Source organism: Apus apus, chromosome 19, assembly GCF_020740795.1.
Source record: "Apus apus isolate bApuApu2 chromosome 19, bApuApu2.pri.cur, whole genome shotgun sequence".
In the NCBI taxonomy this organism is placed as follows: Eukaryota; Metazoa; Chordata; class Aves; order Apodiformes; family Apodidae; genus Apus; species Apus apus.
This window is the reverse complement of record NC_067300.1, coordinates 646,401-671,314: the sequence shown is the minus strand read 5'-3', so window position 1 is coordinate 671,314 and position 24,914 is coordinate 646,401. Positions and strand designations below refer to the sequence as shown.

Sequence of the window (24,914 nt, the reverse complement as noted above, 5' to 3'; positions counted from 1 at the left end):
CAGGGCTAGACTGTGTTCACATCTCTTGCTCTTGCTTTACTCTCTATTTTAAAAGGGTCTGAGATAACAGGTAGGGGCTTCAGGGTTGGATTGAGATTTGTGATCCACTTCTTTAGTAGATAAATGTCTGGGTGCTTTTCAAGGACACATCCTGGAGCAGATGCTTTCTGTCTGCTCTCTTTTTGTCTGGTCTGGGACCTTGCTGGCCTAGGATCACAGCTTCACCTCTGCCACTGCACAGGGGCTCACAGCTTCTCCTGGACTGCCTTCCAAAGGGAGCACTGCAATTTGCCTCTTCAAGGACATGTGGCATTACCCAACACATCAATCTTGGGCTTGGCCAATTTTAAATTACAAATCTACAGCCTTGTGCTGCTGTTTCTTGAAACCTTTGCCCTTAATTCAGGATTCTGTAGGTTGTCACGAATCATTCTGCTGCTGGTGCTGACTCGGAAACACAGGGTCTCTCTCTGCCCTCTCTCATCAGTCATTGACCTTCCAGGTCTCTCTTGCAGTAATTATTTGAGTTCATTCATCTCTGCAAGATGAAAGTTGGCTGAACAGACAGGCACATGAGGCTAAATAATAGTACCAAGTTATTAGGAAGTGCTTTCCATCCAGAAGGTCTAAGCCTTTTCCAGAGGAAGTGGATATTATCTTTTTAATGGGTGGTGAACCTGAGGCCAGTGCACTCTCAGCAGCACTTGGGGTGGAGCACAAGTCCCTGACACCCACCCCAACATGCTGCTCTGGTTGTTCTTTCCCTTTTATTTGTATCTCCAAGCACACATCTCCTGGATGGTCCCAGTGTTGCCTTCTGCTGTTTCTTTCAGAGGAAAATGACGAACTGTGCTCTTTTCTCCAGCATGTATCTTCCCTGCTCGCAGTCAGATGTCTGCTGTCACGTGGCTTTTCTGGCTCTGTGCACTTCTCCCAGTCATTGCTCCAGAGGTGGAAAAACACGATGGAAGAGTTATTCCTTTTCTCCTTTTTTATTTGATGTTCTTTGCCTGTCTCTGCAGAGCCATTTAGATAAGGGGATTTATCAAGCTTGAACTAATTAACCCTGGATGCAGGAAGTCAGATTGGAGTGTTCCAGCTGTGAAATCCTCAGACTTACCCTGAAGCACACATGGGCCTGGAGGAATTTCACATCTCTTTTCTTTTGTCAGTAAATCACCGTGGGGAACTTTTGCAGTCCCCTTTCTGGACTTCTCTCACTTCTGTGGCATGAGGGTGGTTTGTTGGCAGGGCTGCTCAGGATCCCAGGCTGCCTGTGGCAGGAGTGCAGGCAGCACCAGGTGTCTCTGCTGCCACTTTGAGGTTCCTGTTCTTGGAGATTTTTTCCCTTTATTGAGAGTTGATTTTGGAAGAAATCTGGTAATTTTGCCTGGAGGAAGGTGCTTTAGAAGTTGTTGCCAATGGCTTTCTCAGTGCAGAACTGGCAGCCAAAGAGTGACTTCACAAAAAAAGGGGGGGAAGGGGCTACCTGAAAGGTCAAGATAGGACAAAAAAACGGTTGCTTAGTTGATTGCATGGGGAGTTTGTGCCTTCAGAGCCTTCTCTCCTGTGTTTCGTGTTGCCATAGGCCCAGTGGATCTTGAGAGAACAGCCACTGAAGACAGGGTTTAAAAATCTTGTTATGTGTTTTTTTTGGTGTTCCGTGGCTGTGCTTGGTGGTGTCAGACTGTCTGGGAAGTGCAGCAGGACTCGGATCCCAAATGTGTCCTCCTGCCAGGGTTAAAGAGAGATCCAGAAAGAGCTTCTGAAACTCAGGTCCAGAAGGGAGACCTCTGTGACACACATCTGGAAACAGTGAAAAACACAAGGGTTTCCAACAGAATCCAAGCCAGAGGAGAGAAATAGCCTTGTGCCTACCTCGAAGTGCTGATCTCTCATCAGCACAGGCGGAGCTGAAGTGCTGGTTCACATGGGAAGCCTTCTGTCCCTACGGCCATGAAACTATTTCCCTCCTAGAGGAGGAGGTGAAGGGGTGGAAGGGTGGGATGTCATTTAATCATACCAAGATCGGTCACACTTTCATCCTTGTGAAGAATTCCGGTTCAGATTTAGTATCTCCTTTTGGCACCAAAACATTTGAAAGTGTCTCTTAGTCCATTGCGAAGGTCAGAAGTGCGGGTAATGAGTCCCCTGATAATTTGGCACAGACCTTTCTTTTAAAGGACAAGACCTCTGATAAAAGCACAGGATTGCAAGTCAGGAGGAGATAAACTCTAATAATGGAGATGTTCTCTGCAACCAGCAAAGGGTGCATTATTTCTGTGTGTCTGCTCTTGGGCTGCTGGGAGAACAATACCTTGAACTGCTCTTGCTGTCAAGTGTGATGTTGAACCAGACCCAGATGCTCTTGGCCTAGAATGTGTCAATGCTGCAGGGCAAGACTTGGTATCACCAGTTCATGTTCTCTCTGCTTTGACTGAAAGGACAGTGTGAAGCCAGTGTAAATTAGCCCACATTCATTATGATTTCTACTGTTTTTTCCAGATTGCCCGACAGGAAGGAAGAGTCATTTTAACCTCTGGACTCCCATATCAGACTGTAAGTGTTCAGAGCTTCTGGCATTTTTCTGGCATTGTATCATTGTGTGGTCTAGGATGTGCAGTGTAGAGAAGAGGAAAAGTCAGCTGTGAATGCAACAGCTGGCTTAGCTTTGTCATGTTTTCTGCACTAAAAACTACATTAAAGATCTCAAGAGATCTGATCTCAATGACCAAAGCTCAGGGTGACTTTTTTTTTTTATACTCAGTCCTGCATCAGTGGGGAGAGTGATTGCTCTGCAGTGGGGGCAGGGGGTGGAAATCAAGCTAAGCAATCCAGAACAAAGTGTTTCTGTTTGACCTCACTGGCAGGTGAAAGGCAGCTAATTCCCATGCTTTTTATCACAAAGATTCTTGTTTACTGACTGGCTCCACGCTGACATAGTTTCAACACTTAAAGACATTTCTTCAGGCTTGGAATGGAGAGAATGGCGGCCACCAAGCATGGGTCCTGGTGGAACCAGGTTTTATGTTCCTACAGATACACAAAAACCCAAAGCAAAACCCCACCTTACCCTCAGCATCAGATGTTCAAAGCCCTTCATGGGACACACTTCAAAATGGAGTGTTGGTGGTAATATATTGAACCTGCCAAGTCAGTGCTGCAGTGTTATGAAGCCTGTTGCTGGTCCTTTGCATTTTGTTGCTGCCCAAAAATTCATTTAGAAGAGTGAAACTATTCCGGAATCCAAACACGAGCGAGAGTGCAGGACTTCTTTGTTACAAACTTAATATAAAAGCTCCCAACTACTCAAGCAGCTGGTTGGAGTATTTGCAGAATGTAGGTTGCTGATGTCCTATATAACAGCTGAGCACTGAAGAAAACTCCCCATGATGAGACACTGTGAGGCAAGTGCAGCTGTACTGTAGCTACAGGTTCCTAATCCAGTCTGGGGTTCCTTGATCCTACAGTTGTAATTCAGCATCCAGCATAATCTTATTTGGCAAAGCTTTAACTTCAAAGTACTGTGTAGGAACTGCAAAAGGAAAATAACTGCTTCCCAGTGCACAGTACTGTCCTTGGAAGTGTCTGGTTCCTGTTGTGCCGTTGCCATCGTGTGCCCTCAGCGAGGGCAGGATGGCTCTGGAAGGCTCCCTGGCACAGGCTGATCCCACCTCGCTCTGAGTACTCACCATGTTCATAAAAATGTGTCTGGAACTTCCCAGTGCTTGTTCCCAGGTACAAATTTCTCTGCTAAACGTGGAACAAACATTGAGGGACCATCCACATCAACCACTTCAAATTAATTGACCATCACTGAATTCCAGGTAAGACAGTGTATAAAAATTGTCAGTGGACACAGGCTCCATCATTGTGCTTTTGCATACTGGGTGGATCTGGTCAGGTTTCATGTGAAAGCTGTGACTAAATTCAGTTTCCTCTCTCTGCCTCTGTCAGCACCACACCACCAAATTATAAGCTGAAGGGGACTTTGGCAATAATTTTTCATATATATATATATATATATATAAAAATATATATATAAAATCTGCAGTGCTTCAGTAGCTTCAGAACTATTGCAGCACAGGCTAAATGTTAAATTAGAAATTGTGTTTGTCAGGTCAAAATTTAGACTGTAAACACATGCTACCTCCAAATATTATTTGTAACTTAAACCAAACCAAGTGTATTAGGAAAAAAAACATGGATCGTGATGCTTGGTGTGCCTCATTTATTGCCTTTTTGGTTTGTGACTTGTCTTTTGAAGCTGCAGTCCCAGGTGGGAGAAGGAAGGTGTTTCTCTGTGAACAGCTCAGAAAAGGCGAGAGAACAGGCCCTGCAGGTTCTGAAGCACTTCAACGTCCAGGTGTCCCGGGCAGACATCTTCAGCCGCTGCCAGGTAGGACCGGGCTCGTTTGCATTACTGTTCCTGCCCGCTCACCCTGTCCTGCACAGCAGGCACTGCAGCAGCTTTTCTGGGCCTTGCACTCAGTATCTTCTACTTGGTTCCCAAGATTTCTGCTTGAACTTTGGCAGCAGCTTGTGGAGCTGTGGAGTTCAATGTGCTAACATCCGTTGGAAGCGGTGATGACTAAGTCAGAAGAGCAGAGGCACTGATTCTGCAGCTTTGCTAGAAACTGCTGGTTTTCTGATTTTTGGTACTTGGCATGTGTTTTGGCATTGACTATCACAGTTATGGTCTCTTTGTTGCTGTGTTCCCTGTCTAGGACACATGCTGTTTTAATTATAAACCACGTTTAATTATGGCTCTGTGATTCTGATAACATTTAATTACTTTAATAGGAGGATTTTTTTTAGGACTGTTTTTTTTTTTTACAGCAGCTATTGGGTTAATTCATGTCTATACTGGTTGATGACTCCTGATTGTGTTTGGCACTGGATATATGTGGATTGTTTTTAAGAATAAATTTTAATTGTGTTAGCTCAATTTTCCATCTCTTCCAATTTCACTCTTGTATTTGTTACAGTAACATGCTGAAACCTATCCCTTCAAAACCAGTAATCTAAACCAACTTGCGACTTCAACATCTCTCATCTTATCAGTGTTTAAAGAGAGAAAAAGAAGAAGCTGCAAATCTGGCTAGAAAATGAGCTTTTTCTTAGGAGTAAACAGGCCAGCTGAATGCTTCAGTGGAGTCTGGCTCAGTGCCTTTTGGTTGAGCTCATGGGGTCTCCTGGCCTGGTGGAACTGCACGAGTGCTGTGGGAATAGCAGTGACTTCTGAGCAGACACACCAGAGAGCATTTTCTAGAGCTCTGCTTGTATCTGGTGTCGGCTGTCAAAACTGTATCTGTAACTGAGAGAGAAAATGAGAGTTGTCCAGCTGTGCAGGTTGTCTGTAAGAGGAGAATGATGTAACACCATGCAGGCAGATTACATTGACACAATCTTGTTCTTACTCAGGATAAATGTGTATATTCAGATGTAAGATATTTTGTTCATTCTTGGGGCTCTAGATTGCAGTTGTTAAATAGTGGCATGCTAGCTTCTTTGCTACTAAGAAAAAACTTCCCTGAGATCCCATAAAATAGAAGTGTTCTTCCTGATGGTTGTTGAAATACCACCAGAATAAGCATGCACAAAAAAACCCCATGCTGCAGAAAACTTGGTGATAGGTGTAATAAATGCCGACGACTGCGCAGCATGTGATGCAAAACTGACCCCTTGCCCATGATCTGGAGTCTGGAACTGTTTAACTATATGGCTTTTTAGTATGTGCTGTCTTAGTTTACAGTATAAATAAGGGTAATCAGTCTGGTCAGGAATATATACTAAGTGTTCTCTTACTTCCAGGAGAAATGCCTTCCCTGTAAATTGTGATGGTAGAACAGCTGCGTGTTTTATACGGCTAGGCATGGGAAGATGCAAGTATTTGTCAAACTGCTCTGCTTTCTGAATCATATATTTACCTACATTTAAGGCTCTGGCATTCTAGAGCTGATTTTGTTCAGCTGTCCTCTACAGGCTGTTAAAGTTTTGCTGACACGTTGCTGTTGTTCTCCAGGAGAATCCGAGCTCTTCCAGCTGCGCGTGTCCAGCAGCCGATCCCCGGGAGCATGGGGCCCTGCGGCGCTCAGCCAGTCCCGAGGGCAAATTTCTGCTTTTAAAAGGTTGCTCTTAGGTCACTGTGGCCATCAGAGACCTCAGCAGTTCATTTTTAAGTTCTTTCTAAAACATCCAAATTCTCTGCAAACCTAATTGGACTTAATTAGGATGGAAGCTAGATCCTGAAACTGCTGAGCTGTGCCTGCCGTGCCGACTGTTCTGGTCTGTAACTGGGTTACAGACTTCAGGGCTTGCAAACTGCTTGGAGATCTGCCACCTCCTTGCAGAAATGTGTATTGCTGCTGGGTTTGACTGTCCCCTCATAGCATTGTGCGAGCTGGGGCCTCCAGAATCACAGAGTCACAGAGTGGTCACAGTTGAAAGGGACCTCTGAAGATCATCTAGTCCAACCTCCCTGCTGAAGCAGGATCAGTAGAACACAGCAACATATCCTGATGGGTTTGGAATGTCTCCAGAGAAGGAGACTCCACAACCTCTCTGGGCAGCCTGTTCCAGTGCTCTCTTACCCTCACAGTAAAGTTTTCCCTTATGTTTGACTTGAACCTCCTGTGCTTCAGCTTGTATCAACTACCCCTTGTGCTGTCACTGGACACTGCTGAAAAGAGACTGGACCCATCCTCTTGCCACACCGTCTTTAGATATTTAAAAGCATTGATGAGATCCTCCCTCAGTCTCCTTTTCTCTCAGCTGAACAGCCCCAGCTCTTCCCAGCCTTTCCTCACAGCACAGATGTTCCATTCCTCCTATCATCTTTGTGGCCCTGAGGTGCTGGACTCTCTCCAGTAGTTCCTTACCCTTCATGAACTGGGGAGCCCAGAACTGGACGCAGTACTCCAGATGTGGCCTCACCAAGGCAGCACAAAGGGGGAGGGAACCCCCAAGTGCTGCTGCCTACGTGCTCAGCAGGAGGAGGAGGCTGGGTAATAGTCATTCCTAACCTGGGCTGCTCTCCTGCCTGGCCTCTGTGGAGCTTGGCTGGTGTCTGAAGGCCAGCCCTGTCAAGCTGGAGATGGGTTATCACCCAGATCATCCAGTGTAGATAAGTGCTTTCTGCGTGTCACAGGAAGCAATGTGGCATCCTGCCTGACTCTGTCTGGTGGAGCGAGGGCTTGTTTTGTCTCTTGGGCTTCTAGTCTATAAATGATGGGAGTGACTATGTCAGCAAATATTGTTGCTGTAACAATTAATGTGTATAGTGAGGAGCATATGGTAAAAAGAGGTCCCAGTTCAATGTTGTACCCAAGATTGCTGTAAAATGTTTCCTCTGTCAGCTCCCTCAGCAGGGATGGACAGTCTCTCTTTTGCAGATACAAAGAATGGGCTTGCTTTGTCACCCTGCCAAAATTCTGCCTTTTTTTGCTTAAAACAATGGCAAATACCAGTTGCCTCTGTCAGACATAAAGCATCAAGTGGATGGAGAGTTTCATCCATGGAGTTCTTCACATTTGTGCTTCCAGTTTGTGCTGCTCTGGTTTAAGGCTCCAGAAATGGACACTGCTGCTGGCTGCATCAGTTGTGGCCTGCCAAGGGTGCTTTTCTCATTGCATGTGTCTCTCAAGTGCAGCATCTTAAGGACTCTGTGATGGTCACAGAGAAGCTGCCTGTGTGCAGTAGCTTTAGCCAGGCCTGCTGTTGCTTTTGGTGAGGAACATTTTAGGGGACCTGAGTGAAAATAAGACAAATTATTTTGGTGTAAAAAACCCTCCAGAAGTCTTATGTTTCATTGCTTTAAAATATTTGAAATAAACCTATTCCCTCTTTCTGAAATGCAGCTGCCTTTTGGCTGTCACCTCTGCACACATTTGAATACCTTTTATTCAGCTTTTCTTCTTTTCAGATAGCAAAACTACCCTTCAGAAGGGGGTGATGTGAAGATTTACATGATAAATCCAGCACATCGGTCTCTTACAGTAGTGAGGAAGAATTTTTTGGCATTGTCAGGGGCTGTTGTAAGCATCCTTAAGGTCAGCAAGCAAACTGGCTTGAGTGGAAGGTCAGTGATCCTCTGCTCTTGAAGGCTTGGAGCAAGTTTTAACATAGAACTTGCATTTAAGAATGAAAACAAAACCAAACCTGATGTATGGATGCAAACATCTGACAGCTAGGTAGTTTTATAGGGGGGTGAAATTTGTCTCCTCTCACAGATGGGTCCATTTAAGGAGGAGGTTATCTCCCCCCCTCTGGTGCCACAGCTACCCTCACAGCAGTGGTGTCCGTGCATGGGGAATATCTGCCTGCTCTGACACTAGCATGTGGCCTGGCAGGACAGCAGGAGGACATGAGCTCCATTCCAGTCTTGTAAAGAAACTCTTGAAAACAGACGTGTTTTAGCAGATATTACCTGAATGACTGGCTTGGCTTTTGGCACCTTGCTTTTCTGTGCTGTGAGATGGAAGGTCCCTTTGAAGCAGGTGCAGACTGCATCAACTGGCCTGACTGTGTGCTCAACACCTCCACTTACTGCTCTCCTTCTTGGTGAGCCCAGGGTACCCAGGACGTTTTGCTGTCTCTAGGGTATGGTGTCTGGCCTAGCCAGCCTCTTGTCAGTGAAAAAACCCTTGTGTCAAATAAGATAAATTCAGGCAAGGGACTGGCAGCCCTGGGTTGTGAGTAATGCTGCTCCGAGCAGCACTGACAGGGTGAAGTTTGAAGTCGTTAGCTTTAAATCTTTATATTGCAAGTGTTTGTCATGACAGGTTGAAGGGAAAACAGCGAGTTCAGTGCTGTACGAGACCACTGATAAGTTACTCCTGTTACAGAAGAACCTAGTCGTTAAAGGTTTGTAACTGCTGTAAAACCCTTGCTGGTTGGAGGCTCTGCAGACAGCTTTGGAGCCAGGAGGGTCTATCCATCTTCAGAAAAGCTGAGCTGTGCTTTACTTGAGAGTGCAACTGCTTCTCAGCTCAATTTTGAGCCCCAGGCTTTGCTCTTTTTCAGGGGAGGGAGTGGGCTGGGACCTGGGTCCTGCAGTGTGGCTGTGCCACCTCCTCACCTCCCCTGGGTCTCTCTTTCCTTTCCCATCCTCTGTTTGATGTGACCCTTTAGCCTTTAAGCTGTCCAGGGCAAGGACTCTGTTTGAACAATACCTAACGCGATGGGAGGCTGATCCCAGGTGAGGTTTCAAGGCTTTCCTGCAAGGAAAAATGGTTGCAATTATATCCCTTGCAAAAATAAATGTGCAGGGGAAAAAAAAATATTAAAAATCTCAGGCTCCAGCTGCAGTTTCTGCGACTGAACAGCCCTGCATTTATTATAGGATTATCTGCAAATTCAAATAGGTTGTCTCTTTCACTTCACTGAATGCTCTGATCCTAAATAAGCAAATTACATCACCTATTCTGATGTCCTGTTTAACTTATGACCTCAGCCTGAGTGCTGCAGGATGTGAGAGATAGCTGCTTTATTTCATTGTCTGGAGATCTGATATCTTTTTTTCCCCCTTTCCCTGCTCTTTCAGTTTCAAAGCTGCTCACCCCAACCTTTTAGAAAGGTGTTAGCATGGGATTAGGAATAGGTGGTGAAGAAGGGGGGGTGGGGAGGGAAGGAAGAGGGGAAACCACATTTTTTTTTTAATTAGGTGCAAAAGTGTTCTAACAGTTGCAGCAAATGTTTCTGTTTTTTTGTGGTTAAGGTAACCAGTTTCATTGCTGCAAAGCTCATCATGTGCAAGCTGATTTACGCAGAGGGAGCCCAGTATGAAGCAATCCATTTAGCAGGGACAAAGAAAAAGGCCTTATGATTAGATGAAAAACCCTGTGCTTGGGGCACTTTGTGAGAACCTTTGAAGCAGCCTGGGAACTCTGGCAATATTACTCGATAATTAGTAATATAGATCCCTCAAGCTGTCGTTTAGGTTGAAAATGTGCATGTCTCTCATGAGCCTCTGTCACACCAATCTGATCAGCAGGCTTTTTTGTTCCTTTTATGTGGGTTGCTCTGTTGGTCCAGATGATGATGAGAACTGCCAGACATCATCTTTCTCACTGACGTGTGAGCCGAGCAGCTATCTCCTTGCCCTAGCATGTCATGGAAGTGGGACCAGGGCAATTTTGCTTTGTGGTCACCTTCCCTGGCCTGACCAACAGTCGTTTTATTCTTTTAAATGCACCAGCTGTCCTTCCCCATGCGCAGTAAAAAAAATAGAATGTAAAGGCTACGTGTTTTGTAAAATGTTTCTGCCTTAGCAGAGAGCAAGGGATTTCTCTCAAGAGCTGCTTAGGACAAAAAGCATCTGCAACTGAAATGGGGCTGCATGATCATCAAAGAATTTTGAAAATGTCAGTTCTTGAAGCCCATGTTTCAGCTTTTGAGATGCCCTCCACTGCTGTAACATCATGTTCCTATTTACTTTCGTCTTTGGAAAGGGCTGTGTCACCATCTCAAAGAAGAATTAAGAAGCGTCGTTGCACTGGATTTTGTCAACTTGGCAATGCTGAGGAAGAGAATATCAGTTTGAAACCCTCTGTGGTTTAATAAAAGGTTCATCCATAGGATGCAGTTTGTCAGTGTCTACAGGTCAGGAAAACCTGTGATTACCAGCCTCTGTGGTTTCCCAGATGTGTGTTAGCTGCTTGCTCCTCACCAGCCCTTAACCCCAACTGGAAACTCAGCCCTGTGCCTTCCCACTACGTAGGCTGTGATTTCTTGCTTCAGAGTTCGATTGTTCAACACAAAGGGTAAGGCCCTCTTAATCTTTTTGTTTATCCTGGCCTTGGCAATTTAGATGTAATCTGCAACTTGTGCTGCTGAGGCTCTGGCCAGGAAGCACAGCTGGTATTATTCTGCCCCTACAGACATTGTTGAGGGAAGGATTTGACCTCAAAAGGTGCTTGTCCCGGGACCGACTGAATGTGAGCGCTCAGTCGTGAATGCACCTCACCCTGGTGCAGCAGCTTTTCATTCAGGGGGATGCAGCCTTTCTTTATTTGGAGTGGCTCTACACAACAGTCATTAAATAGCTTCAGGGTTGGTGATAATTCATCATGGTAAAATGTACTCCTTTCCAGTCTCCAGTTGAGATTTTTCGTTGCAGATCTCTTCATGAACCACAGTGAGAGCTCCTGGTGAGCGATTGCTGGTACGAGCGGGGACGCAAGGCACGCTGGAGCTCCACGCCTTGTCCAGGCTCCCAGGGGAGATCCCAGCAGGAGCTGGGCTGGTAGGTGCAAAGCAGCAGAGTGGGCAGCACACTGCCTGTACTGGCCCCACCATGCAACACACAGGAGAGTGACCAGCACCACACACGGGTGCATACAACACCAATCCTATAAAACTCCCAGCCTACTCTGTAAAGCTCAGAGCCCCAAAAAAAAGGGCTCAACTGGGCCTAATTCTCAGCAGCCAGCCTGGACAGGGCTGCCTGGTTCCCACAGACTGTACACTTCCCTGCCAAGATTTCAGTATCTTCAGAAATTCAGTGGAGCATGAAGGTCACAGCAAGGGAAGAATGACAGCCTGAGACTTTTTTTTTCCCCTTTCACCAGCTCGGAGCAGACTGTTGTCTCTCCAGCATGTTGACTGTTTTCATAGGGTTACCGTGAAGTTTATGTTTTACACAGACCAGTGGAAGGCAGATCTGGGAATGCAGAAGATCAGCTGTGTTTCTTCAAGGAAGACGGTCTCATGTTGCAGACTTTCTTTCTCAGTGTCTGCAAAAGCTTCATTTCCAGTGAAATTTCCTTTACAGATCTTTGTCTTTAGGTTCTTTTTGTGGCTGTTTGTGAGAGACTGTACCCGAGGTTTCGGTCTGTGAATTTATTTCCTTTCTCTTATTTTCACTTGTGAAGCTGCAGGTTGATATTATAGTTCAGGGGAGGAAAAAGCTGTTAATTTTTCACAGCGTTATGTATTCCAGTGCTCAAAATAATGATTCCAAATTAACCATTAGAGGTCAAACCTCAGCTGACAGCTAATGTTTTCTTTTGAGGAAGTCATCCGTATTCCTAGGAAGCAATTTTGTTCCCCTGTGCTAAGTGCAAGAAAAGTATGTATGTGTGTAGGGCAACACTAGCTGGAAAAATGCTGGTTTTAGCCAGAGGAAACAGCACAAGCAAACAACGATTGGCAGTGAAAATAGCACTTGTATTTAGACTAGCATAGAAATGAAGACACAATGTAGTGCAGAGTAAATGTCCTTTTATACAGTTCTGTACAAGGCTTTTTATTCCTCTTGTGGGTTTGGCCAGCTCGTGAAGTGCATTCGTCAGCAGTGATGCTGGTGCACTGGGAGAAAGTAATGAAAGGTCAGTGGGTGACAGTGATGGAGTGACTGTAAGGAAAGCGAAGAACTCTCTGGAGGAGAGTGACACAGCTAGAACTCCCATGTGTCCCCAAGAAACTGTCCCCATGTTTTCTCTCAAATGTCATGAGAAAACAAGAGATTTGTAGCCAATTTAAGTTCTCTTGGTTTCCAGTCCCCTGTGCCTCCTGAGGTCAGAGTTCAGTGTATTGACTATGTCAAGAAGTCAAAATTCCCATGTTTTATACACTGTGGAGTTTCTCCTCCTTTTTGACATTGGTGGCCTTATAATGCTCTTTGTTTGTTTGTCATGGTAAGGATGGGATGTCCCACTCCTGGTGTTTGAATGGCTGTGTATTTATACTGGTGGGTTCTCAGGATGACAATCATAGATCAGCAATACAGTTAGGGGCTCTCATTATTTGAGACACCTTGTACACCAAAAGTTAAATAATGTAAAAGTTGTTGGTTTCACAGTGGAGTGACCAGCTTCATTAGGAGTCAAGGTGAAGTGAATTGGTTTGAAGGCATCCAGAAGCCCTCCAGGCCTTTATTTTCCCTGGATACATTAAGATGATTGAGTAGTGTCGGAAAGGAGCCTTTCTTCTAAGCAGTTTGGTGTGGGCCATCTTGTAGCACAGGTAGTATCACAGCGAAGTTTTCCCAAATCCTTTGGAGAATCTTGCACAAAACCCTTGTCCTGTTGTTGCAAACACAATTAAATGCTGCTGTGTGCTTCATGGGGAACTAACAGTTTTGCAGTCATCCAAGATTCACAGTGTTTGCCTGGGCAGCTGCTAATCCCAGCAGCAGACCTTTTTTCCTTCAGAAGAATGTGTGATCTCCAGGCATTTTTGAAGCTTTTGTCTGAGTCAGCATTATACACTGAGCTACACACACTTCATTGTACAATTTGCCAGATCTGTAATTGCTCGGCAGAATTTATCTGAAGACCTTCAGGCATTAAACTGTGGAACTTCCTATTGGCATAAAATGAACTGTATCTGTTATTCATGGTGTTAATTGCAGGGGATGACACCCTGCGCCAAAACCGTCCATCTGTGGACCCTGTGGGATCCAGCACATGATATCCTTCATCTTCTGCTATGAAGGCATTTTCAGCTAATGAGAAATGTGGCAAGCAATATATGTAAGGTTTGGGCTTTTCAAGAAGACCTTCTCCCCATAAGGCACATGCACTCTGAATTACTTACTTGATGTAAGAAAAGACCATTTTGTCTTTGTGTAAATCCTTTCATCCAAGGATCATAAAGTGTTTCAGAAGCAGAGACAGACGAAGTGGTATCCTGGTGAAAAGAGAAACAGAAAGCTCTTAAATGAGTTTCTCAATAGGTTAACTGGAGAAGTTCTCCGTGCCCCCTCCCTGGAAGTGTTGAAGGGCAGGTTGGATGGGGCTTGGAGCAACCTGGTCTGGTGGGAGGTGTCCCTGCCCATGCAGGGGTTGGAACTAGATGATCTTCAAGGTCCTTTCCAACCTAAACCATTCTATGATTCATACATTGTGTCATTCCTGAAGAAGATGGCCTTTTGTGGTTATCTTGGTGAAATACAGCTAAATTGTGTGCTGTAAGCCCAAGGTAGGGTTTTGCTGAGCTAGGTACAGATGCTGTCATTGAGTCAGTAATTTATAAGAGGATCAGGGTAAATTTTTCTCTCTTCCCCCAAGAAGGCAATAGAAATCCCTTGGTAGAGGGAAGGTTTGTATAGTGAGCTTATCTGAGATTGTGCTAATCTGGTACAGTACCCTGACTTTTTCTTGCATGGGGCAGCCCAGTATCCTTCAGTTTCCTCACACCAGCCGTGATAGCTTAGAGGGACAGTGCAGAAGTTTTGGCAAAGGTGGAAAATGTGCCATTCGGGGCACGCTTCCTGTGAGTGAATGTGTTTTCTCAGGACAAGTGGAATTAGATTATTTACCTGTCTTAATTCAAGATGCACAGTCTGAGCTGAGCATGCTCTTACTCAGGGAAGTGCTGGGGGAATATGCAGATGAAAGTTTGTTTTTCCTCTCATTTCCAGTAGCTTCTCCATTCCCACCCCCACCTCAGCCTTTCTCTTGGTGGCTTCTGGGGTAGCTGTTCCTACCAAGGACACATTTTACTTAAGAAGGAGAATATCATCTGTTTAAGGTGAGCACAACCAGGTTTATTTTCCTAACTGCCTCTTCAAGTTACTGTGGTCTTGCATCCAGGAGGGTGGACTAGCACTCTTTGTCCACTCTCCATCCCTCATGTTTGCAGATCATGCTTGGGGAGGGAACCTGTCGGGATCCAGATGTTGAGACTGATCCAGTTGAAATGGGAGCTCCCATTTGCACAGCTGGATCAGTGCTTTGTAGTCACAGGGGTCTGCAGGAGCACGTACATCTTGGATGCACCAATGGCATGAACCACTGCACCTCTGGCAGCCTGGCCCTGGGGCATGGCAGAGAGTGTGGGTGTCCTGCAGAGGTGTGGGCAGGCCACTCATCTCTGCAGCCATTAGGGCTTTAGTTTGACAGTGTAATTTCATGGACTTTAAAGAAGGGGAGATCACAGAGTTCAGTCTTGCAGGAGGAAATGAGCTGGTGGTTGGAGAAAAGGAAGTTGGTGACAGAGGAGTCAGAGGAGGAACATGGTTCCCTACAAACAAGGTCATGTGAATGGCTGTTTGGTGACAGAATGGAGTGATTGATGTGCAAGGATGATAGGTCACTGGGGAGTCGGCCTGAAAGCTGAAGCCTCTCAAAATGTGTGGGACATTGTAGAAAATAAAGTCAAAAAAACATCAAGGAAAGCAAGACAGCTTCTTGCACACCAGCCTGCCTCATGTACTTCCCTTGGCTTGGTTTTGCACACTCCCATTCCTGACTATACCCAGGAGTTGGGCACTAAGAAGTTGCTCACGGTTCCTTCTGTGCAGACACTGGCCTGTGCTGAAGGGTTGAGCCTTCACTGCCAGGACTAAATGCAGGTGGGCACCAGCCTGTCCTCTTCATGACCAGTCTTTGCTACGGCTGCCTCCTGCACTTGGGCTGTTCCTCCCCCAAGTGGGGCCTTCCCTGGATCAGCATCATTTAGTGGCATTTACTGGAGGGCTCAGATTACCCCAGTGAAAATAATCGGTTATGCAAAGTTACGCTGTTTAGATTGGGTTTCTTCTGTGCGGCCAGTGAGGTGTGAAAGTCAATCTGCTCCACAAACCCTGAGGGCACTTTGTCTGTGCTGACTTGATATGATAGCTTTGGGGTTTGGCTGTTGGGGGAGAAAAGCTGTCCCTGGGTTCGGTTCAAAGGGACACAAACCACCAGTGGTTATGGTGGGACTGGGCTCTTGAGTAACACAGCGCTGAGAGATCCAGCAGGTCCGAGTGAGCCTGGCCTGGCACAGCAGAGAGGTCATCAGAGGAGGAAACAGGCTTTGGGTCTTGCTGGGCTTGCAGAGTCCTTCAGTCACCTCCCCTGGGAGCAGCCTGGTGAGGACAGGTTGTGGCTTCTGACTGAATAGGCTAAATCCTCTCATTTATGGTGTTACTGGTGCACTTCACAGGCTCGTCATCGTGGCCCACACAGTAAACAACAGTGTAATTAATAAATTCCCAAGGTTAGTAGAAGGACTTGCTGCAGCAGGAGTGTTTAATGGTATCCATCTTATACTTCGTTCATTATAATTTCCTCTTTCTTGCCAGTAGAACCACAGATTTGGAGTTTCAATGCAGGAAGTCCCTGTGGAGCAACAGTCCCTCATGGCTCTTCCTGCCTGTCAACTGTGGTTCCCTGACATTTCTGCTCAGAGAGACATGAGCTCACTCCCAGTTTGAGCTGGTTTGTCACCCAGTGGGGAGACTGTGGGTGACCAAGGGGTTGGGGCTGAAGCCCTGAACTAATGTGCCAGTGTGACACTAGACCACCACCTGTAAGGTGACAGCAGTGGCATGTAGTGGCTATTGTAAGGGACTCGCCAGCAGCTTTTTGAAGTTTATAAGCACAGGAGGATCCCAAGATGATCATCCTGAGGGATGGTCCAAGGGCTGCTGTCTGGGCTAGGTAATGCAAAACCAATGTAGTGGGAGCAGTACGGAAAAGCAGCACATGCATATTTAAATCAGTGTCAGTTTATGCTGTCGCTGGGCTGTGACTTACCGCAGTATCATTCATATTCAGCTTCAGTGCCAAAAGCAATACTCAGCTGCTTTCTTATTTCATAATGAAAAATACCTCTTTAGGGTTTCTTTGAAGTCCCCGCCCCTGAAAATCCTTGCTATTTTGTCGTCATTGTTACTGTTAACAGCCCCTGCCAGCATCGGGAGCCTTTCCTGACAGATAGCTCTGCAGGGGCTTTGTCCGGCCCTGCAATTCAGCCCTGAACTATAGACAGTTTTAAATGGCTAATGACGGGCCTCCCGGGGGGTTTCTGCCAAACTCTCAAAGACCTCCCAGGTTTAAAAGTGGCAGGGTGTCCTTTCCCTGGGGCCAGCGGCAGGAGGAATGCACACAGTCAGATTCTCCTACCTAAGCTGCATCAGCCTCGTTATTTTTTTAGTTGCAAAGACTCATCCATGCGGATACAGGCGGTTGCTTAGCAGGAGGGAGCTAGCTGTGTCAGGAGAGTACATGGAATAGAGGCAAAAGGTTAGGTGGAAAGTATCCCCACTAGTTAGAGGCATTATTGTGCTTTAACGTTGCAAATGTTATTTTTGAAAGTCATGGAAAAATAAGAAAGGCTCTGAAAAATTTAGGCAGGGTCTGTGTCAGAGGTATGACAAGGTTCATTATTCCCCAGTGTATAGTGATGTAACAGTGATATTTACAGGTGACAAATAGGAATGTGAACGGGGTCTAAATGAGCTGGACTCCTGAGTGCCATTTTCAGAAAAGAGGTAGAAAAACACTGGATTATCCCTGAGGGTCTGTTGGAAATGGGACTGGGACTCTTGTGCCACGATTTCAGGAGAGTTTTAAGTTGGTGGAGGTGGATGCTGCTGAAGCTGTGCCTCTCCCCTCTCCTCTGCCCTGGTGCCTCCCTAAGCCCCCTTGTCCCAGCACAAGCGCTTGTTTAACTGCAGGGTCACTGGATCAGGGAACTGATCCCAGTTGAAACAGACCTGTCAAAACCAGGTGATTAATTTTCACCCAGCTCAGTTCCCCAGTCTGGCTTGCTCTGCAGCTGCCCAGATGTGTGGGAAGGGAGCAGAACTCTGCTGTGGCAGCAAGGGCTTGCACTGGCCACAGCCCTTGTGAGCCCACAGCTGAAGGAGCTCAGCCTGGTGCTTCGACAGCCCTGGTCTATTCAGTCCTGGCCAAAGGGAGGGAATGTAGCTAGTACAGCATGGTGTGCCAGGGAGGGGCTGGCCAGGAAGGTTGGCCTGTCTCCCCTTAGCTCTGGAGATGAAACCTCAGCATGTCTCAGCCCTACCCTGTCAATATCCATACATTTTGGACTCTTCTGGCATTTCAAAATCTGTTCAGGTTCAAATTTGATCTTCGGCTTTATAGATGAAGTGTGCAGTCAGATGGATGATTATTCCCATATAAACAGAAATGGTGCCATTTTGATCAGCCTGCAGCTGAGGTGCACTTTGACATAGTTTTGCATCATTCTGAACACAGTTTACAGCTTCTAAGTGCATTTCTCAACTCAATTCTAGTGAAAAGGGCTCTTCTTCTCAGTGATTAGCAAATGAATTTCCCAGATAATATATAAGAATTGGTTCATTGCTTTGCAGTTGTGCTAAAAGAGTAACAATTAATAAATTTTCTTCTGTGTTACAATAATTGCTTTTTTATTTTAATGGAGGGCAAAGCTGCCATCTCTTAAAATGATTCTGTGCCTTTAACTGGGCTGCTGTTGTACAGAGCAGTTGAAGCTTCATTTAGCCTGAATGAAAAACTTGATGCATGTTGCTGAGGAGAGGAAACTGGTGGTAGATTATTTACTTGGAATGCCCTACAGCAATGAGATTATAAATGGAGAGGGGAAGCACCAAGAGCACTGAGATCTGAACCAGAGGAAATGCATGAAGCCTTGAAGTGACCTTATGTAAATGTCTAATGATGAGGCTTAATTGAACTCATTTTTTTCTGGGGGTTGTAAAGATCAAAATAACAACAGCCTTGAAATGCAAAGGTCTCAGGATGATGCATAGGAATGTCTGGTTGCATAGAGCTGAAAACTGCCCCAGGTTGGGGTGCCCAGCCTTCCCAGCAGCTGGATACTGGGCCCAGTTGTGCTCTAGGTGCTGTGATGCCCAGGGACCTTTAATGAGGCTGCTCAAGGTGCAGAAGGAGTGCTGAGTGTCCCGGTCCTGCCTTCCATCTCTGTGTCCCCAGCCTCTGCTTAAACACTTACTTTCAACTCTGTGTTTCTGCACTGCATCCCAAGAAGCCTGGCGTGCCCCAGCATGCAAACGCCGTTCCTCTGGGAATGCTGCTGGCCAAACGGGCTTGTGGCCTCAGCCCAGCCCTGTGGGGGCAAGTGCCCCAGTGCACAGCCGTAGTAATCCCAGTGCACAGCCACAGGAATCCCAGTGAGGAGAAGCAGAGCAGGCCTCAAAGGGTCACAGGGCTGTGCCCTTCTCACTGAGGCTGGTTCCTGACATGAAATAATGTGGGCATGTGTTCAGTGTGACAGTGTCAGAAACTGATGCAGAGACTGTCAAGACCAAATTCCTGTGCTTTTCCTAGAGCTTGAGATTTTTTTCCTTTGTGCTTGCATTCAGCTCTAGGATTCATTCTCCCCTTTTGTACTAATGCATTTGTGGTTAACATGAAGTATTGATCTGGGGAGGAAAAACAAGTGATCACCTCCATGAAGAATACTTATTACTGATTCTGGTGCCCAAATTCTCCAGGATGGTGTTTTCCAAGGTCCTGCAGAGTTGTATACCCACATGCACTGAATGTCTGTGAAACACCAGCTGCCAAAGTCTCCTGTGTTTGATTCAAAATACCAGATTAATTGATTTATGTAGATTCATAAACAGCAGTAGAAAGCAGGAGGTTCTGACCCAGTGAGAAACTGCGAATATGGCTGTGAACAGCAGGCTAATGAAGATGAAAAACCTCCCCTGTCCAGAGTAATCCAAACACAGTCTTACATATGAGTCTGTTGGCCCAAGTGCAGCTGGTTGCCTTTTCAGTAATCTGAAGTCAGAGCAGTACCCTGAGGAGCCAAGGGGACAGTGACTGTTAGGACATAGCAGAGGTCAGCCATGCTCCTGCCTCAGCCCAACAACTTCCTGCAGTGGAGGTGACCATGGTGGCACAGCAGTGCCAGTGCAGCTCCAGGGCCATGCTCCCATGGGCACAGCCCAGCTTCCCAGCTCCCTCTGACCCAAAGACAGCAAGAAACTTGACGTCTTCCCTTTGGAGGGATGCTGGAAAATCTCACTGTATTTAAAGTTCCCATGGCTGCAGTTTGAATTTGGCACACAGTTGGCCAGGGGGTTATCTGAGGTCATGTACTCAAATAGTTGTAGATAAAACAAGGGCCTGTTTGGATTGGAAATCTCCAGAGGGCTTTTCCTTTGCACGCGGGTAATGATATTGCAAGAGGACATGAGCCAAAATAAAGATTCGTCTCCGTGTGCAGTAGCTCGGTAAAATAAAATAAGCAGTGGAAAAAAAAAAAAAGAAGAAGGAAAAAAAGAGAAAATAATAATAAAAAAGAAGACTGTTTTCATTAATTTATTTTCTGAACTTGCTATTGAGTTGGAGGAATTGCAGCCAAGGAGAGGGAGTCCTGCAGCAAGGCGCCATCCAGGACCGGGCTCGCTGTGCCGCTTCTCCAGGGAATTCCCGGTGGCTGCGGGAAGGCTCCAGGTTTGGGCCCTGCTCCCCTGCCATGGCACCCACTGCCATGCTGGTCCCTGTGCTTCAGAACTGGGGCACAGAGGCACTGCTGGGTGGCTTCCTCAGCTCCCGGCTGCCTCCAGCCTTGCAGCTCCTGCTGCTCTGCTGATGAAGTTTGTTTTGAAAAATCCCTGCCAGTTGGGGTGGTTATGAAGAGTGAGAAGTTAATAGTATTTGGAAGTTAAAATCACAGAATCACAGAATGGTTTGGGTTGGAAGGGACCTTAAAGACCATCTAGATCCAACCCCCCTGCATGGGCAGGGACATCTCCCACCAGCCCAGGTTGCTCCAAGCCCCATCCAACCTGACCTTGAACACGGCCAGGGATGGGGCCTCCACAGTCTCCCTGGGCAACCTGGGCCAATGTCTTACCACCCTCATAGTAAAGAATTTCCCTCTAATATAAGGGTACAGAGAAGGGCCACCAAAACTATCAAAGGCCTGGAGCAACTCTGCTCTGGAGACAGGCTGAGAGAGTTGGGGCTGTTCAGCCTGGAGAAGAGAAGGCTCCAGGGAGACCTTAGAGCACCTTCCAGTAGTTGAAAGGGGCTCCAGGAAAGCTGGGGAGGGGCTTTTCATCAGAGAAGACAGTGATAGGACAAGGGGTAATGGTTTTAAACTGAGAGGGGAGATTTAGTTAGGAAGAAATTCTTCACTATAAGGATGGTGAGGAACTGGAATGAGTTGCCCAGGGAGGTTGTTGATGCCCCATCCCTGGAGGTTTTTAAGGCCAGGTTGGACGAGGTTTTGTGCAACCTGGTCTAGTGGTTCGGTTCCCTGCTCATGGCAGGGGGGTTGGAACCTGATGATCTTTAACGTCCCTTCCAACCTTAATGCTTCTATGATTCTATGATTAATATCTAATCTAGATTTCCCTTCTTCAAGTTTTAAACCATTACCCCGTGTCCTCTCGCTACATGCCCCTGCAAAAAGTCCTGCCCCATCTTTTTTGTAGCCAGCCCCCTTCAGGTATTGAAGGCTGCTATAAGGTCACCTCAGAGCCTCCTCTACTCCAGGCTGAACAGCCCCAACTTCCTCAGCCTCTCTTCATATGGGGGGAATATAAAGAGGAAATAAAGCTTCCGACAGTTTTTTTCACAGGCCCTTGGGCTTTTATGGGAAACTATTTACTCACCACTTAATGGCAGACTGCAGAGCAAAGCACATTTGGACACGAAATGTGGACAGTACTTTTCCAAGCTGCCATTAGAGAAAGGCATATGCCTGTAACGATGGCTCTCTTCCCTGCTCGCGGCCTGCTACAACAATCTTCATGGCTTCACAGCATTTTCTTATGAAAATAATTGAAATGCAAAAGCAAAGTGACAAATTTGGCAAGAAAATTAGGCCTTTGGAGGCTCTCTGCCTTCCTGTGGTGCAGCGGGATGCTGTGGTGATAGATGCTGCTATAAAAGCATCACCCAGCAGGTAGTGAGAAAGTGAAGACGAGACAGGAATGAGGAGGGAAAGCTGACGGAAAAGGTGTTCCCTTCATTTCACAGTGGGCTGTGGCTCAGGGCACTGGGGAGAGTGAAATGGGACTTGGCTTTTGGTGCCATGGGGTCTGGCAAGTGGGCCTGCTGGAGCACACGGTGGGGTGGCAGAGGGTCAGCTTTTCTGGCCAGGAGGTGCCCACACCACCCAGAGCTGTGGCTGCCACGTGTTGGGGAGCAGCTCCACGTTGTACCCAGTCTCTGTTGCTCCTGCTCTCTCCTCCCACAGGCAGGTGTGGTACCAGAAATCTCCATGCCCATCCCTGAAATCCCCATGGAGTGTGGCTGTGCAAGTCCTGCTGAGCTGCAAACTTCCAGAGGTGTGTTTTGGGTGGCTTTGTGATGGGTAGCACAGAGACAGTGCTGTCCTCCAGGCCCTCAGTGGGAGAGGGAGCTCCAAAGTGAGAAGCTGCTGTTTGAGAAGAGAGCATGTCCCACACCATGGCTGTCATCCTGGTGTCAGAGGGACGCACTGCACATCCTTTAGGGCTTTCCCTGGAGAACTAGGAACCTACAAACCTCTCACTAATGCTATTTTCATTTCTGTGTAGAAGTTACCTGAAAACAGCTTGCAGCTTTGTTACGCTTGTTTGTTCTGTTGATTTGGGGATTGCTTGCTGAGGACCTCCAGAAGTGGATGTTGTGTTGGTGTTTGGGACATGAGGAACCCAATTCCCACAGAGTTTAGTGGGATTCATGTACCCATCTCCTCTGGGCCACTGAGAATTCAGCCTCCATCAACAAATCTTTATCTGCATCTTTATTAGAGTTCACTCAAGGTGCTCACTGGAGACTTTGGGAGTATGACGGGTTGAATTCATCAATCTATTTCTTTCCCCTGTCTGGATTCAAGCAACTGATAAATGGAGGTTTCTGGCACAAATTCTGAACTTTACATCTTCACAATTCAGTTTCGGCTAGTACAGGCTTCCAATGTATAGTCACATTCCTTCTGTGAAGCCAGTTTGTTAGTAGGGAAGGAGTCAGAAAAAGGTCATGTGTTCATCAGGATTCATATTTAGAAAGGGAACGAGGCTGCCTGTCTCCTTGGAGCATTGGCACTGTTTTTCTCCTTATAGGGAGTATTTTAATAATGGTAACACTGTCGTTTTCCAGCTTATGGGGACATATAGTGTTCCCAAAAAGCCCTCCTTGCAGTCAATGCTGCCAAGCCATTTTCTCTCTGTGTGCATCCTGTGCATGTTACTACAGCCTTTCTGTATCTCGTAGACATGACATTTCTTAAGGTGCTTATGATGGACTTTTAATGCTGATCTCCCAAGACAAATCTCTGATCAAATACTTTAGGTCTATAACATTTCATCAAAAGCACTTCTGAGCTGCTGGGTTTCATTCTGAGCATGCATGGATGGACTGGGGAAAAAATCTAAGTCCTTACTGAGAAGAGAAAGGGAAAACAGGGGGGCTTGGCACTTGTATGTAGACCTTCCTCCTAGAAGGCCTGAGTGCAAGTCTTCCTTGGGTGGCCTTTGGAGAGGAGCGATGTGTTGCCTTCTTGCTGCTGGGGGTGGTGGGTTGTGTGGTGGAGCTGGTCAGGGCTGGCTGTATGGTCACACTGGTGGGCAGTGCCTTCCAGCCCAGAGCCAGCACCACAAATTAGTTTAAATTTTGTAATTTATTTTAATTTTTTTTGCAAGAATATGAATTGGCTCCCTAATTTTTTGTTGTGTTAGTGCTTTGTGTCATATGCCCACACTGCCTTTGATTCCCAGAGCAGAAGCTTTGCTGCTGGATTTGCTATGTTGTCACAATGCAGCCTGTGTCTCTCTCTTACCTCTCTTGGGCAATAATCCACAGAACCACATCTGAGTTTAGCAGAATTGTTGTTTTGGCTCCAAAGAAACTCAGAACTTGACAGAAATGCCAACGGCCTGGTTTGCAGTGCACCAGCAAAGCCAGGGGGATGAGGGAAACATCTGTCACCTGAAGAGTCTGTATGAGGTAACTGAACACACTCATGACATGACGGTGACATTATGCACTTTTTTCCCAACAGTAGAGCAAAATTAATCAGAATCACTTTGGAACGACAACTGGTTTATAGCAATCGTAGCTTGAGTGTGAGAGGAGACCTGTCATCATGGCAGCCTTGGAGCTAATTTGCTGAGACATTCAACTGCCTTTAAATCTCCACTAGAGAATTTTTGCATTTCTGGTCGTGGGTCACTTGTGCTAATTTGGCATCTCTCTGAGAGCAATTTACATTTTTCTTTCAGCACAAACACTTATCCTCTCTAATAATGAGAATGCTCCTGTGCTTGGGTCTGGGGGGTGGTGGTGAAAGTAGTTCAAATCTGAAGAGAGGCAGCTGTTCTCCTTGGCTCACCACTGTGTTTCAGGCATTTGTTGAGCCTACAGAGGAAACACATTCTTAAAGTCTGTGTCAGGAAACCAGCTTCCAAGGCAGAAAAGTCGTGTGAATTTTCAGTGTTCCTGTAAGACCTATAATTTGTTACAACACTGTGGGTGCTGCAGTCGGTTTGTGCTGTAGGTTAGTGAAGCCCTCACAGGATTTACACCACAACACATTTAGCAGATTTTAATCTGACTTTACAGAGCTGAGTCAGAAATTGTTGTATGAGAAGGTAGGATTGGGACATGTGGTCATTAGTGCATAGGGATGTACTCTTGACATGAGTGCAAGGCCATGAGTTTGAGTGTAAACTGGCCAAGAAATGAGCTTTTGTTAATGCATACAGTAAGACTGTTCCTAAAGTAATTTCACATTCGATGAGTGAAGCCTCAGATCCTGTCCTGCCTGTCCCAGAGTTGGAAGAACAGTGAAACAGTTGTCCCCAAACTGCTCGAGGCTGGTGAGCTTGAAGCCTCTGGAGAGGTTGTTACATGGGTGAGATCAGAAGGATGTTTTATTTATTGCAGAACACAAAAGTGCCAAGACCCACTAGAAGAGGACAGTGGTATATGAGAGAAACTGTAAAGTCCATGAGAGTTCTTCCACAAGTAAAATGCAAAGCAGAAAAAGAACTAGGCACTGGTGACCCAGACTCCCTCTGAAGAGTCCTGGAGGGGTCATGGCCCTCAGGGTAGATGAAGAGGAATGAGGGATTTCTATCGGAAAAGAAGATGGTGGGACTGAACCTGGACAACTGAATAGTCTTTGTAGATTCCCCCCTTCTGTGCCAGCAAGTCTGGTTTAAAGTAAAAAACTTTGATCAGATCAGTCCTTCAAACCTAGGTGACATTTTTCCAAAACATGAAATTGCA

At 46.3% G+C, this 24,914-nt stretch overlaps 2 protein-coding genes across 11 annotated transcripts in view; both read left to right on the top strand.

Annotated features, from left to right (window-relative positions):
• The window catches only part of RABL6 (RAB, member RAS oncogene family like 6), a 292,198-nt gene that overhangs the window by 71,901 nt on the left and 195,383 nt on the right, over window positions 1–24,914 (top strand). The gene's annotated exons all lie outside the window — the stretch shown is intronic.
• The window catches only part of EXD3 (exonuclease 3'-5' domain containing 3), a 286,268-nt gene that overhangs the window by 155,663 nt on the left and 105,691 nt on the right, over window positions 1–24,914 (top strand). For 9 of the 10 annotated variants that reach the window (XM_051636482.1, XM_051636485.1, XM_051636478.1 and 6 more), the window contains 2 exons: window positions 2,506–2,559; window positions 4,268–4,399. In XM_051636482.1, coding sequence (XP_051492442.1) covers window positions 2,506–2,559; window positions 4,268–4,399 — 186 coding nt within the window. Of the gene's footprint in view, window positions 1–2,505; window positions 2,560–4,267; window positions 4,400–4,514; window positions 4,949–24,914 lie in introns of those variants that run through there. The other variant, XM_051636487.1, reaches the window with a different exon arrangement.